Source organism: Otolemur garnettii, unplaced genomic scaffold (assembly GCF_000181295.1).
Source record: "Otolemur garnettii isolate 467f Iridium unplaced genomic scaffold, OtoGar3 scaffold00062, whole genome shotgun sequence".
Lineage (NCBI taxonomy): Eukaryota > Metazoa > Chordata > Mammalia > Primates > Galagidae > Otolemur > Otolemur garnettii.
Window position 1 is genome coordinate 9,993,584 of NW_003852457.1, and position 14,524 is coordinate 10,008,107.

At 40.6% G+C, this 14,524-nt stretch overlaps 1 protein-coding gene across 2 annotated transcripts in view; it reads left to right on the forward strand.

Annotated features, from left to right (window-relative positions):
* Window positions 1-13,145, forward strand: part of SEPT10 (septin 10) — a 61,758-nt gene extending 48,613 nt beyond the window's left edge. For both annotated transcript variants that reach the window (XM_012807045.2, XM_023514962.1), the window contains exons 9-11: window positions 6,578-6,710; window positions 11,032-11,219; window positions 13,061-13,145. In XM_012807045.2, the coding sequence (XP_012662499.2) occupies window positions 6,578-6,710; window positions 11,032-11,219; window positions 13,061-13,076 (337 nt within the window). In that variant the 3' untranslated portion in view covers window positions 13,077-13,145. The remainder of the gene's footprint in view (window positions 1-6,577; window positions 6,711-11,031; window positions 11,220-13,060) is intronic.
* Window positions 13,146-14,524: the final 1,379 nt, after the last annotated feature.

A 14,524-nucleotide genomic window follows, 5' to 3' on the forward strand; every position in this document is an offset into this window, starting at 1 on the left:
AGTAAACACAGACAAAGGAGGAAGCGCCTCAAATCAGTGCTGCTATTTCCTACGATCTTTTGGAAGACTTACTCACAAATTAAGTTGAATTCTTTTTTTTTTTTAGAGACAGTCTTACTTTATTGCCCTCTAGAGTACTGTGACATCATAGCTCACAGCAACCTCCGACTCCTGGGCTTAAGCAATTCTCTTGCTTCAGCCTCCTGACTAGCTGGGACTACAGGTGCCCACCACAACTCCCAGCTATTTTTTTGTTGCCGTTTGGCTGGGGCCAGGTTCAAACCTGCTTCCCTCGGTATATGGGGCAGGCACCCTCCCCACAGAGCCACAGGTGCTGCCCCCAAATTAAGTTAAATTTTTAAACTTTTTTAATCTATGGATTTAATTAGTGTTTTAGGTTTTGATAGCATAGTAAATTATGAGTTGTATGTACCCTCGCACACATACACACCAAATTCAGGCATACTGTGCTCTGGTTGTGGGCCAGTCATTCTGGTTAAATGAAGATTTTTTTTGTCATTATATTATCTTCACTGAAGATTAATCGTCTCAAGTTGACTTCCCCAGTGTTGCCCACAGGAGGTTTCACTTCTCATTTCTTCCAAGTCTCAGGGTAAGTCAGAGGTCTCTGCAGGGAGGAGATGAAAGTCCTGGGTGAGAGGTGCCTCCAAAGGCCTCTTGTAGGAGAGGGGTCCGGGTTGCCTGGTGGATTCAGTGTCAGCCACCCCACCTACAGATATTAAGAAAGGCAGGTTCAGAATTTATAAAGATAGAGCCTGGAAATCTATACTGTAAAATTGTCAGTCATTCAGGAATTGTCTTCCGTCTGCTGGGCATACTCCTGGTCACCGAGGATGCCAACACTGTAGAGTCAGACAAGACCTTGTTTTTATAGAGTTTCTGCGTGGGGGTGGGAGGAGGATGCTCTGGCCCCTTGTGAGGAGGGGTGGGGCTGGTGAGACCACATTAGGAGGCTGCCTCAGTGGTGCAGGTCTGAGAAGGTGGAGACATGGACAAGGGTGGTGTTATGGAGGCTGAAAAGCATGTCTAGGGGATGTATTTGAGGTTAGAGTCAGTAGGACTCTCTGATGGATTGGTTTGGATATGGGATATAAAGGAAAGAGAACTCTAGGATCCCTTGAGTCACTGTTCTGACCTGATAAATGGGATGGCTTGTGATCGGTACTGATATGAGCAGGATGGGAAGGGGTGGTTTTGGTAATTGAGAGGTTTTGGAAACAGTAAATTTAAGTTGCTTATTAAATATTTATATGAAGAGTTTGGGTAGCTTATTACATAGATATATTTAGAGCTTAGGGGAAAGTTGTTTAGTTGTTGTTGTTTTTTTTTTTTTTAAAGACAGTCTCACTATGTCACTCTCAGTAGAATGCCATGAAGTCACAGCTCACAGCAATCTCAAACTCTTGGGCTTAAGCAATTATCTTGCCTCAGCCTCCCAAGTAGCTGGGACTACAGGTGCTTGCCACACACCTGACTATTTTTAGATATGGGATCTCACTCTCACTCAGACTGGTCTCAAATTCCTGAGCTCAGGCAGTCTACCTGCCTGGGCCTGCCAAGAGTGCTAGGATTACAGGCATGAGCCACTGCGCCTAGTCATAGCTTAGGGACAAGTTAAGGCTGGGAGAGTCATGAGGAAGTCAGCAGTGCATAATACTAGGTAAAATCATAAGTATGTTGCAAATGTTTCCTGTTTACAAGTCTCTGGGCTAAGTGCTAGGGGTTTAACACTGTCTCTGATGGAGTTTACATTCTTGTAGGAGAAGCCCCCAAATTAAACAGTAAACTACAGCTTATGGAGTGTGCACTGCTAGAGAAGTAGGCCATGTACATGGTGGGAAAATTAGGGAAGACTCCTTTGAGGCAGTGACTATTGAGAACTGCAGTAACCTGGGAGACACAGAGCAAGACAGAAGCAGAGGCCAGGAAGAGAAGGGTGCAGGCATCTGTAGGACTGGAAGGAGAAGCGTGCTGGGCTCCATGGGGCTGGGGCAGTGGCCTGAGATTGAGAGAGCAGGGGCCTCTGGGGAGGATTTGGTGTCATTGTCCTAAGGGGAAGGCAGAGTCATTTAGAAGCAATTATTATTTTTGCATTTTAAACTTCCCTCTTGGCTCCCCTTAAGAGAAAACAGTCAGGAGAGTATTTCTTGGACTAAAGTGATAACAATGAGAATAAAGAGGGCTGGACATAGTTGAGAGACATTTAGAAGGTGAATTTGGAAGAATTTAGCAGTTGTTGGATATAAGCAGGTTAAAAGGCAGGACACTCGCAGGAGACCTCTGGTCTCCTTTCATGGCTAGGTGGATGGTCACTGCATCATCAAGATGGGGGTTGCTAAAGGAGGACCAGCTTTCCGGTTAGGCTGCAGGGGTAGGCACGATGGAGATGGGAAGCTTGGCACAGGACCTGTTGACTCTGAGTTTCCTCTGACACATTCAAGTGACAGTGTCAATTAGGCACTTACATTTATGGGTATCTCAGAGGAGAAATGCTGGGCCAAACGGAAACGAGAGTCATAGGCATTTAAATGGTTACTTGAAAGTAGGAATAGGGTGGAGACTCCCCTGGGTGAGAAGCATATCTGGAAAGAAAGGTGCCTCAGCAGTAGCCTGGAGTCACACTAGCATTTGACAGCTGGAGGAGCAGGGCAGAAAGATTGAGCAGGGTAGGGTGGAAGAGTAGGAGGGGAGCCAGCAGTGTGGTGTCTCAGAAGCCAGTGAAGAGGGTTTCTACAAAGAGGGAGCTGCTGCTGTGCTTCCAGGGACAGAGGCACCCTGTCTTTATGGTTCCTTGAAAGCAACGAAGGCCACTCTGTGTTTAATTGAAAAGGACAGAGGCACAGGGAAAAGCTTCCAATGGGCAGAAACCAGCTTCATTCCAGCTTTGGGAATGGACTGAATGAACTGAAACCATTGCCAGCCTTCTTTATTCACTGCTCAGAATTCATAGGTTGGGTAAGGGGTGTCCTATAGGCCCAACTTAGGTCATGTGCCCATCTCTTGTTTGGCAACAGGCATGAACCTAATTGTCCCAGCAGACTACATTCCGTGGGGAAGAGGTAGCTTCCCAAGAGGAAGCAGGATAACAGAACAAGAGGAGATGCATAGCTGGTGGGCATTCCGGAAGCGTCGGTTGCCCATCACATTCTCTTATGGAGCATTTCTTCAGTTTGAGAAGCACCTGCTCACTGACCAGATGAAAAGTGGAAATGAGAAAGGGAGATTCTTTAGTTTAGGGTTCAGTTGGAGGGGAGCAGTGGCTGTCTGGAAGCTGCTTGCAAAAGATAAGCTAGAGTCGGGGAGCTGGGTCTGTGCTTGCAGGCCAAATCCCTTCTGCCTATTCTCCTTTAGGGCAGAAGCTCCTTGACCCTGAGCTTCTCGTGTCAAGTTGAGGCAAAATGTCTCTTCTGGTGCTTTCTCATGAATAAATGATTTGATAAGCGTTCTGTAGTTCAATATACCTGATATATTAGGAAGCTTTTATTTTTTATAGTTTCTCAAAGTTACATTCTGTTTTCTGGGCAATGCTACACACTTAATTTAGTAGTCACTATAATTTGGTTGGCGTGTAAAATCTGTTTCTCAGTTTATATTTGTTATAATGCCAGTGTGCTAATTTGGCCAGGCAGGAGAGAAACTTGGTGTGAAGGGCAGATATAACAAGCTTTATTCAGATCATCGGTGGCTGGTGAGCTAAGTTACGTGGGAGGTCTGCCCTAATTCCTAGCAGTCTGGAAACTGAATTACACATCACAATCTGTGATCCACAATCTGCCATGCAAGGGAAAGGTGCACCTTGGTACCAAGGGAACAAAAGTGGCAGCATGCCAATTAGCAGTTACACGTTACACAAGCATGACCTCACTATACACAGTCATGGCTTCCTAGGAATACATGGCGCTTTCCCATGGGAAGAAAGCCTAGACAACTTCATCTTGTCCCGTAGCCAAGGTCATGGGAGAGAAAGCCCAAACACTTCTTCCTGTCTTTACATCGATATAGCAATAAAAAAAGTTACATGAATGTGTCAGGGTGACATTTATTTCTCCACACTTCCCAGCCCTCATCTTTCCTGGACCTTCAGTTTATTTTTCCATTTTCATCTGACTGAATGTTTCTGCTGAGTCATAGTTGGTACCCTAAACTGCCAGCACTGATCAGGTGCTTATCAAGAGGTCCACTTAAGTAAGTGGCATTATACTCTTACAGTTTTTATTAACTTATCTTAACATTTTTGTATTAATTATTTAAACCATTTGAAACATGCTGTTATAAAACTTTTAAATCCCGATATTTAATAATTTCAGACTAGCATAACTAATCTCTTTTCCATAATCACCTTTAACACTTCGGTACAAATCACTGCCAGTGAAGTGTGGGACCTGTAACTGAAAAGATTTCTATAGTATTTTAGAGTTGCTTAAGGGTTTGGCACAGTAAAATTTGTGTCCTTGCTGCTCTTAAGAGATAAACAGTTAACTTTATGAAGTTCACAGTACCTTTGGAAAAATTCACCAGGCTTTGTAGAACTGTACGTGAAACACAAACAGATCTCAAGTGAAGGGGCATAAGGACTTTCCTTGATGACATGAGCATCTGAGAATTTTTTTCTTCCTCTTTGGTTTTCAACTTGGCTTGTGAGATTTACAACTATAGTAATATTTTGGCATAAAATATTTTCTGGCATTAAATATTCATGATAGCAAGCTACTTTTATGCTCAGAAGAGAGTAGTATAGCAAGAAAACGTTTTCATTTTCATTTAATAAATTTATGATCTTATAAACAATGGCTGCATTAGTTTTACATGACAGATTCGTGTAATACAAGTTACAAACATCCCACAACCTGCACTAATGAACAGAGGCTATTACAGGTAATAGGTAAATATACCTGTTCCAACTTACATACAAATTCAACTTAAGAGCAAACCTACAGAATGTATCTTGTAACAAACCTGGGGACTGCCTATACTAGCTCTATAAACCATTCTCTCCAGATTGTCTAAGAGTTGCTTTACCACCTTTTGAAATCAAGTATCTTTTCTTGAAATGGCCTTGTAAATTTTTTCTATAGGAGACAGAGTCTCACTGTATTGCCCAGGCTAGCAACTGAGGTAAGGGTAAGGGAAGAGTCAAGGATGACTTCAAGACTTAAGACTTCTAGATACAATGATTCTAGTTAACAAAGATTGAAAGAGAAAGAATTTGGGGGTGAAATGAGAAAGAGTTACAGCCATAGAGACTTCAGGCTCGGCGCCTGTGGCTCAGGTGGCTAAGGCGCCAGCCACATACACCTAAGGTGGCGGGTTCAAATCCAGCCTGGACCCACCAAACAACAATGACGGCTGCAACCAAAAAATAGCTGGGCGTTGTGGCAGGCACCTGTGGTCCCAGCTACTTGGCAGGCAGAGGCAGGAGACTCGCTTGAGCCCAGGAACTGGAGGTTGCTGTGAGCTGTGAAGCCATGGCACTCTACCCAGGGGGATAGCTTGAGGCTCTGTCTCAAAAAAGAAAAAAAAAAGAGACTTCAAAACTGTAGTATTCTGTATTAGCTATATATAATACTGTGGTTTTTATCTCAGGCTACAGGAGATTTCATATTTGGGTTCCCATTACGTATATAAGGCCTAACATGAGACATGGAACAGGTCCTTGGATAACGTTCTTGTTCAATATTGTTTTGTTATAATGTTGATGACAAAAGGAATTGATTCCCAGCTGGGGCTACTGTCTGTGTAGTCTGCATGTTCTCCCCATGTTTTCTTCCAGTATTGCAGGTTCTTTCCGTATCCCAAAGGTGTGCACTCTCGGTGAACTGGGGTGTCTAAACTGTCACTGTGTGAGTGTGGGTTTGTGTGAGCGCATCCTATGATGGGATGGCCCCTGGCCCAGACCTGGTTCCAGCACTGTACCCTGATCTGCTGGGATATGCTCCAGCCACTCTTGACCCTGCACTAGAATAAGCAGGTTGGAAAATGAATGAATATACATTATTGTAAAATAAAAACTCATTAAGTATACAATAAAACGACAGATGTACACCAATAAATGATGCCGTACAAAAGCACTCAGCAAGCCAATTTTATTGGTTATCATTTGTTTTTGAAACATGGTGGTAGGAGGTACTTACAATTTTTCCTTTGTAAATATTCGCCGATTTAACTCCCCACTGCTGCAGTTGCCATCCCTTACTGATTTACCCAACTGAAAGTTGGGTAAATAATCATCTTACTTTATTAATCTTTCTGAAATGTAGGTAAAGCTCACATTTATTTTAATGTTTAATATTAGAAGTGTTTTGGGTCTTTATTTGGAAGTGTGGTGATGTTTCTAAGATCAGACAGGAACTTAATTCTTGTTTATATCAGTTACCTAATGGGAAGGCTGGCTGGGAAGGCTAGCTGGGAAGCCTGACTGAGAAGACTGGTTTCAGCCCTTCCCTTAAAGTTGCAGTCTTTGGGAAACTACCAGGATGCTAAGTGAAGACTTGCTATATTTTTGCAAGTTTATTATGATCATTTTTTCACAGAAGAATAACACAAATACCTATTTTAGTCTTCAAGAAACTTACGAAGCCAAAAGACATGAATTCCATGGTGAACGTCAGAGGAAGGAAGAGGAAATGAAGCAGATGTTTGTGCAGCGGGTTAAAGAGAAAGAAGCCATATTGAAAGAAGCAGAGAGAGAGGCAAGTACGCTGGTTTGATGTGATTTCCATTTATTTTTTAGGTATTTTAGTAGTTTGGGAGGTTTATTCCAAGAATTTAGTCGAGATGCTTTTGTAGCCTACTTGTCATTAAAATGTAGTTATTCTAACATGTTGTCTTTGAATACAGACTTAAAAAATATCATCTGAAATCAAATTATAATTTTGTCCTTTGGAGTAAACCTTCCATTAGAAGTGATTCACCAAGGACTTGTACTAGACTAGGTTACCAAGAATTGTTTTAAATATCTTCACTGTGAGCCATAAATGTTTTCACTTTGGCTTGATAAACCCTTTTTTGAGAGTTGTAAGGGCATTTGTTTGCCTTGAGAGCTAGGAAGGCACTTTCCTTTGCATTTGAACTCAGCCTTTCTGAATGCAGTTGGATGGACTCCAGGACCTTGGGATAGCCCTGGCACAGGGAAGTATCACCAGTGAACTTCCATAGTTTTGTTTGGTTAAGGTGACCAGATTTTAACATTGGTAAAACAGGACACCAGTGGGGGGAGGCGGGGCCTGACAACAATGCAAACTTTGATAAGCAGTTCTCGATAATCAGTTCTGAACAATTATTTGTTATTATTAAAGTTTAACATTATAAAATTAACAAAAATAATATAAAAATGCATATCCTGGCAAAGTAGCCACATGGCAGCTGAAAACCATGTATTCCCTTCCTGTTCTCCTGTGTTCCCTAGCTTGTTGTGCATTCTTTCCAAAAATCAGGGCTTTTTTAAAACGCCACAGGACCCAGGACAGATTGTTAAAAATCAGGACTGTCCCACCAAAAGCGGGATGTCTGGTCACCTTACTCTGGGTTGGGGGGGCTACTTGTTTGTTCCAGACAGTTTGGCTCCGTCTGAGCTAATTGTCCTTGCCTAGAAGCAAGGGAAGGAGCCAGTCTCCTTCTGATACCTTGCCCATGAGGGGAGTAGGGAGTTTACATTAGCCTTTTCATTTCCAAATGAAGTTACATTAACCTTTTCAGCAGCCGAAAACCATATATTCCCTTCCCATTCTCCTGCTGTTCCCTAGCTTGTCATGCATTCTTTCCAAAAATTGGGACTTTTTAAAAATGCTGCAGGATGCGGGACAAATTGTTAAAAATCGGAACTGTCCCGCCAAAAGCGGAACGTCTGGTCATCTTATGTTTGGTTCTAGTTCTTCAAGCAACAGTTTTAGTTTTGAGTGCTAATTGCAATAGCGACTTTGAAATAAACAGCTACATTTCCAATGAAGATCATTTTGCTGCAAAAGGGAATTGGTAACAGAAGACAGAATTGTTAATATAAAGAAACTGGATAATATGAGAGTTCCTGAAGAGTCATCTGTGATTTAATTTTGCAAATTTATTATTTTAAGTATACTTGTACTGGCTATTTAAATGAACCCTACAGGAAATGGTTTTGTAAAAGTAGTAATCTACTAATTTATTTATAATTTAATTATGATGAAAAAATTCTGTTAAAAAAGTTCAAACAGGCATGGTGCCTGTGGCTCAAGCAGCTAAGGTGCCAGTCACATACACCTGAGCTGGCAGGTTCAAATCCAGCCCAGCCCGCCAAACAACAATGATGCCAAAAAATAGCCGAGCGTTGTGGCGGGCACCTGTAGTCCCAGCTACTTGGGAGGAGGAAGCAGGAGAATCACTTGAGCCCAAGAGTTGGAGGTTGCTGTGAGCTGTGATGCCACAGCACTCTACCCAGGGTGACAGCTTGAGGCTCTTTCAGCCAATATGCAGAGTCGGGGTTTAAGTCCAAACAAGCTTTATTTGTCAGAAGGCCAGCAATGCTGGAGAACACAGAGAGTAGCCTCTCAATTCTGTTCTGCCTCAGTTACAATATGATGAAATACAAGGAAACCAACCTAGAAAATTGTAACTTGATCTGATAGGAAGTAACATCAAAGTGGTCTCCATTCTAATAATGCAAAATGTTTAAACAACAGAAAGGTGATTTTTACTTTAACAAAATATGTAAGAGAATCATCAGAGAAAACATTGTATCATCAAAGTACCCTTTACTCCACCAAAGTCACAACACCTATTGTCTGTGTGTGACTACTTCATTAGAGTTTCCTGAGATAAACACCCTTCCAAATCATGGTGAAATCTTAACTAGATAATCATGGACAGTGTGTGGTGAAGGCCGAGAGGACTAAGATGTACTGCTTCAGCTCAGCTTCTCAGACTCCATCTTGCAGGCTGTTTTTCTGACTTTACACATAGCTCCAAAGGGACCCTGGAGTGGGGGGGCTGGGGTACTACTCACACAGAACCTCTGGCATGTGTGTGTGGGGCTTTGGTAATGGCTGTGGCTGTGCTGGCAAGGTCTTAGCTATCACCAGCAGCTGTTGGAGAGATCCTTCTTTTTTGTATTAACAACAATAACTGATATTTACTGAATGCTTATTCAATGCCAAGCATCAATCATGGTAAGAATGTTTTTCTTCCCTTTCTATCTTGATTTTCTTAAAGCTTTCCTTTTTTAATCTTTTGTTTTCAGAGGTTTGAAAAATATGCCTTCTATGATCCATAGAAGACATTCCTTAAATTGGGGAACAAAACCTGCCTGCCTCCAGGTTGATGTCCAAAATGACGTTGTTCCCCCTCCTATGGTGGGGGGGGGGGGTCCATCCAAGATGATTTTCAGTCTCAAGGAAATGAAATTTTACTGAATTGTGTCCTTTAGATATTTGTTTTACTTCTGTTTTTTTCACTTAACGAAAGGAATCTCATGATGTACTGCTACAAACTTTTGCAAAACTTATTTTAATGGCTGTGTAGGGCAAGAACAACTCCCAGAGATTCTTAGTTGGGATGTGCGCTGTGTTTGCCATGTTCTTAGATTGAATAGAAGTTTATTAACATGTACATTTATTAACATTAACATTTCACACGTACATGGGAGGCACAGAGAGTGTTTCTCAAGAGATGACTTTGGATTCCAGTTTATATAGCAACCGTGACAAAGAGCAGTAAAATTTTTAGAGCAGTGACAAGACAAAGGAAAAAGATTTTTGAGTCTCTAGGGGTAGCAACACAGAGGAAGGGAAATATTAATAACTAGCTGATAAACGCTAGTGAAGGGAAGATTCCTCTGGTGCCATCCTAGGCCCTGAAGGGTCTAAAGTTAAAGTTGTCTTTGGTGGTTAATGGTGGTTAACCTTTACCCTCGCAGGCATGGGGAGAGCAGGGAAGGGGCAGGACCCCTTTTATCTCTGTAAAGCATGTCTTGCCGAGGCAGAGGGAGGGAAGGCTCAAGGCTCTCTGCCTCTGCTGCTTCTTAAATGCCTGCAGCTCTGGAGACCTGCATGTTTTGTGTGGAACATTCTGTCTCCTACAGCTGCATTGAATGTATTTAGCTTAAACTAATTTTTTAACTTTATCTTTATTGGATACTTAGGGTGTTTTTCCCATTTCAGTGCAAATTCTACTGCAGGGAGTTTTTATATAAAGATTTCTCCGAATTTAGAATTTCTTTAGATTATAATAAGTTGAATGACTGTGGAAAAATACAGTGCACTTCTATGTACATTGACAGCTGACCCTTGCTGTCTAGTGAGGTACACCAGTACAGTTTTTAATAATTGTTTGGTACATATTATCTTTATTTGGAAAATAGGTTTTTATTTTTCTTTTCTTTTTTTTTTTTTTGAGACAGAGCCTCAAGCTGTCCCCCTGGGTAGAGTGCCGTGGCATTACAGCTCACAGCAACCTCCAACTCCTGGGCTCAAGCGAGTCCCCTGCCTCCGCCTCCCAAGTAGCTGGGACCACAGGCGCCCGCCACAACGCCCGGCCATTTCTTGGTTGCAGCCGTCATTGTTGTTTGGCGGGTCCGGGCTGGGGATTCGAACCCGCCACCTTAGGTGTACGTGGCTGGCGCCTTAGCCGGTTGAGCCACAAGCGCCGAGCCAGGTTTTTATTTTTCCATTTGATTCTTTCCTTCTGTACTTTGTGTCTCTTATTTTTATTGACCACAGATTTGAGAAACTTTATGTAAGAGGCTTTGGTAGGGAAAGTGTAAAGAGAAAACAAAAACTCAAGAAAAGGGTCAAATATTTTAAAACCATTTTTTTTTTCATGAAGCTGTGGTTTTCATTTTGTTGGGTTCAAGCATTTTTTGCATGGGAACTCATTTAAAATTAAAGCAACCGAGGTGGCTTTACATGTAAACCTTTGATTTGAAGCTTGAACTTTGGGGACTGTAGATGGTGTGGACGGGGAGGACGCGCCGCCCGAGAGCGTCGCTGCGCGTGTGCTGCCACGCTGTGTCAGGAGCCGGCATTGCACTTGTGTTTCCAGCTGCAGGCCAAATTCGAGCACCTTAAAAGAGTTCACCAAGAAGAGAGAATGAAACTTGAAGAGAAGAGAAGATGTTTGGATGAAGAAATAGTTGCTTTCTCTAAAAGGAAAGCTACCTCTGAGATATTCCAGAGCCAGTCCTTTCTGCCAGCCTGTAGCAACCTGAGGAAAGACAAGGACCGTAAGAGGTAAGTGTCTCCAGCCACCCGACCCACCTGGCCCCAGCCCTGTCCCAGTCTGCCTCCTGGCCCTGTTGGATCTTCTTGTGCTGCTGTCCCAGCTCTCTTGCTCCTGGTCCGCCTCTTGCCCCTACATGCCACCTCCTGGAAAGCAGAGGCCTGTCCCTCTCAGTTCCCTATTCCCTGCAGCTTCCCTAGCCCCTAAGCAGCACCTGCACAGGTTATAAGTTCAGTAAATATTTGCCACAGTGAATGAACGAGTGAACAAAATGAAAATACACAGCAGTGTAAAAAGGGTCAGTTAGCTGGGGAAATAAATTGGCTGTTCTTACTTTGTAGCTCAGCCCTGGCCTAGTACACAGCTGATGACTGCTGACCTGCTGTGAATTATTTTGAAATTCCTGTTCCAATGGAAGCTGTGCACTTTGTTGGGGAATCATAGACATAAAACAGTGGTTCTCAACCTTCCTAATGCCACGATGTATTTTCATTGTTACAAAGGGGTTGCGACCCACAGGTTGAGAACCGCTGACATAAAATATAGCATTTTATTTAAAAAAAAAGAAAAAACCTAATTCTTAGGCTCACTTTTTTAAAAAACAAATTCTACTGATATTGATTTTGTGAGAATTTTTATTTTAATAAGGGGACCAGGCTATCGATTCGAACTCCTGTGCTTTGATGTCACAACTTGTGAAACCAATGGTGGACGTAAAGATGCAGAGAAAGGTAGAGAGGGCCACAGTGCAAGGGTCGGCCATGAATAGCCCTGGATGGTAATCTCAAGGCTTGTAGGTTGGGGTATGTGTTAAAATCAGTTACCAAAGTTTTAGAAAATAAGTTTTTTTTCCTTTTTGATAATTTCCTCTGTATTTTGTGCTCCTCATTTTTCTCTCCCACTTAAAATGTCTTTGTCAGTTTTAACTATTTGTTGCTGAAATTCACCATGACCTGTTCTGTTCAGAATGGGCCTGTGTGGGTCCCTTCCTTGGTTTGCTCTGGCTACCTCTGTGTTAGCCATACCATGTCTTCCTGTGTCCCTCACAGGGCAGCCTTTCTTCTGGCTTAATTTTCTCCCTACATCGATTTCATACCCAGCATTTCATTTTCAGAATATTAACAACTCTAGAATATTTAGGAAAACATAACCTTGGCTCATGGTGACTTTAAATTTTTTAAATGTAGAGAAGTAAATCCACAGATTTGGGTGGATTTCACTGGCCTTATAAGTTTTATAGTTTCTTTGAGGAAAAAAGAATGAATTCTTTTAATGTAAGCTGTACAAGGGCAGGGATCTTTATTTTGTACATTGATGTATCCATCCCTACAGCCTAGACCAGTGCCTGGTACATAGTAGGCATGCAATTATTTGTCTAAAAATAAATATGATAGTATAATAGCTATGTTTTACTAAAGCATTGAACTTCAAAAGATAAACTACATAGTAAAAATATAATTGATTACTGGTTTTCAACATGCTTTGGATTATAAAGCTAAGGGATCTTTATCCTTTTTATCCTTTCATCTTAATCCAATGCTACTAGAATTTTAGATTTCCAATTTTTTTCCATGTAGAAAAACACCTTAGATTTACCTTGTGAAAATGATCACCCTGTTCCACTTGAGAACCATGCTATTATTTGCAAAATGAGGGCCAAGCTAATAGTTTTTTGAGAGCTCTTCTAGAAGAATTCGTCCTCAAGAAAATATGGTTTGGTGTTTTGGGCCTTTTTTTTTTCTTTGTCAATAGGTAGATATCCTGTAATACATTAGATGTATTTTATATTTGCTCCTTTCTAGTTTGTGTATTTTTTTATTATACTAATCAAAAGGTTTTTCTTTCTTTCTAGCTCTAATTTCATGTAAAACCGAAGTTCCAGAGCACAGAAGGTCATCACAAGCAAAAGTTATTAAAAACTCAGAAGTATGCTTTGATTTTCTTGCCGTTTTTATTTGCTTTATCACTTATTCCGTATCTGCCAAATGGCCACTGTTAAACTGACATTTGTGGAAAAATACTTTTAAATTAAGGTCAATACATGAGCCAGAGTGGATGATATTATAGGTTGAACATCCCTAATCTGAAAATCTGAAATCTGAAATGCTCTAAAATACAAAATTTATAAAAACACAAACGTGATACCACAAGTAGAAAATTCTACACCTGACACCTTTGCTTTCTGGTGGATTGATATACACAAACTTTGTTTTGTGTACCAAATTATTAAAAACATTCTATAAAATTACCTTCTAGCTATGTATATAAGGTATATGTGAAACATAAGTGAATTCTATGTTTAGACTTGGGTCTCATTTTATATATATATATATATGCAAATATTCCACAGTCTGAAATCTGAAATACACTTCTGTTTCTGAGCATTTTGGATAAGAGGGACTCAACCTGTACTTACATATTCGCTGTTGTTAGAAATTTTTAAGTTGCCATTTTGCAATGAATCTAGATCTGTTGTTGTCACTTTGCAGAGCCTTATACCAAAGAGTAAAGTCTCAGTGTTCAAAATACAGAACTCTTTCATATTATGGCTACCTGATTGCATCTATATTCCAAGGTGGATCTTTTTTTTTGTACATTCAAAGCAATTCTTACAAAATAAGCTTTGGGAATACGTTTAGGACTGCTTTTAGTGCTAAAACTCTAACCTCTCAGTAGTTATGTAGAACTTTTAAATATTTGATACAGAAGCTTTTGTGTCAGATTGTCTAATGATGACTTTTCATGCTTCCATGTGCCTTATTGTGGCTGAGGTATTGCTGTGATGAAACAAAATATGTTTAAAAGTAAAAACATCCAAGTACATAACCCTTTTGATAAAGCACCTTTGTACCTGGATATATCACACTATTTTCATAGGATGTGTTACATGCTTGTTTAAAACGCTTATCTTTCAGGGAAGATTAATATGGCTAATCATTTTATTAAGAATATTTTTTAAGAAAATAACTATATGAACATCTGAACACTAAAATTTAGGTAATTCATATTTCAAGGACTATCTGCATTTAGTGCCTTAGTATTCTCAGAACATTTTAATGCTTTCTAACATTTTCTTAACAGTCATAGGTATATACATTTGCATTTTTTGCACTTGAATATTCTAAATAAAGCTGACATTTACACTTGACAAATAAACTCTATTTCCATATTTACTAAAATGTGTTTAAATTATTTTAATTTTTCTTTTTGCAAACTATTGTTTTAAGAAACGTTTTCTCAAAATCAATTCATTTAATTATATATTTGAATTAGTGTAAGATGAGGAGGTAATTTACCAGTATCTTCAGACAACAAA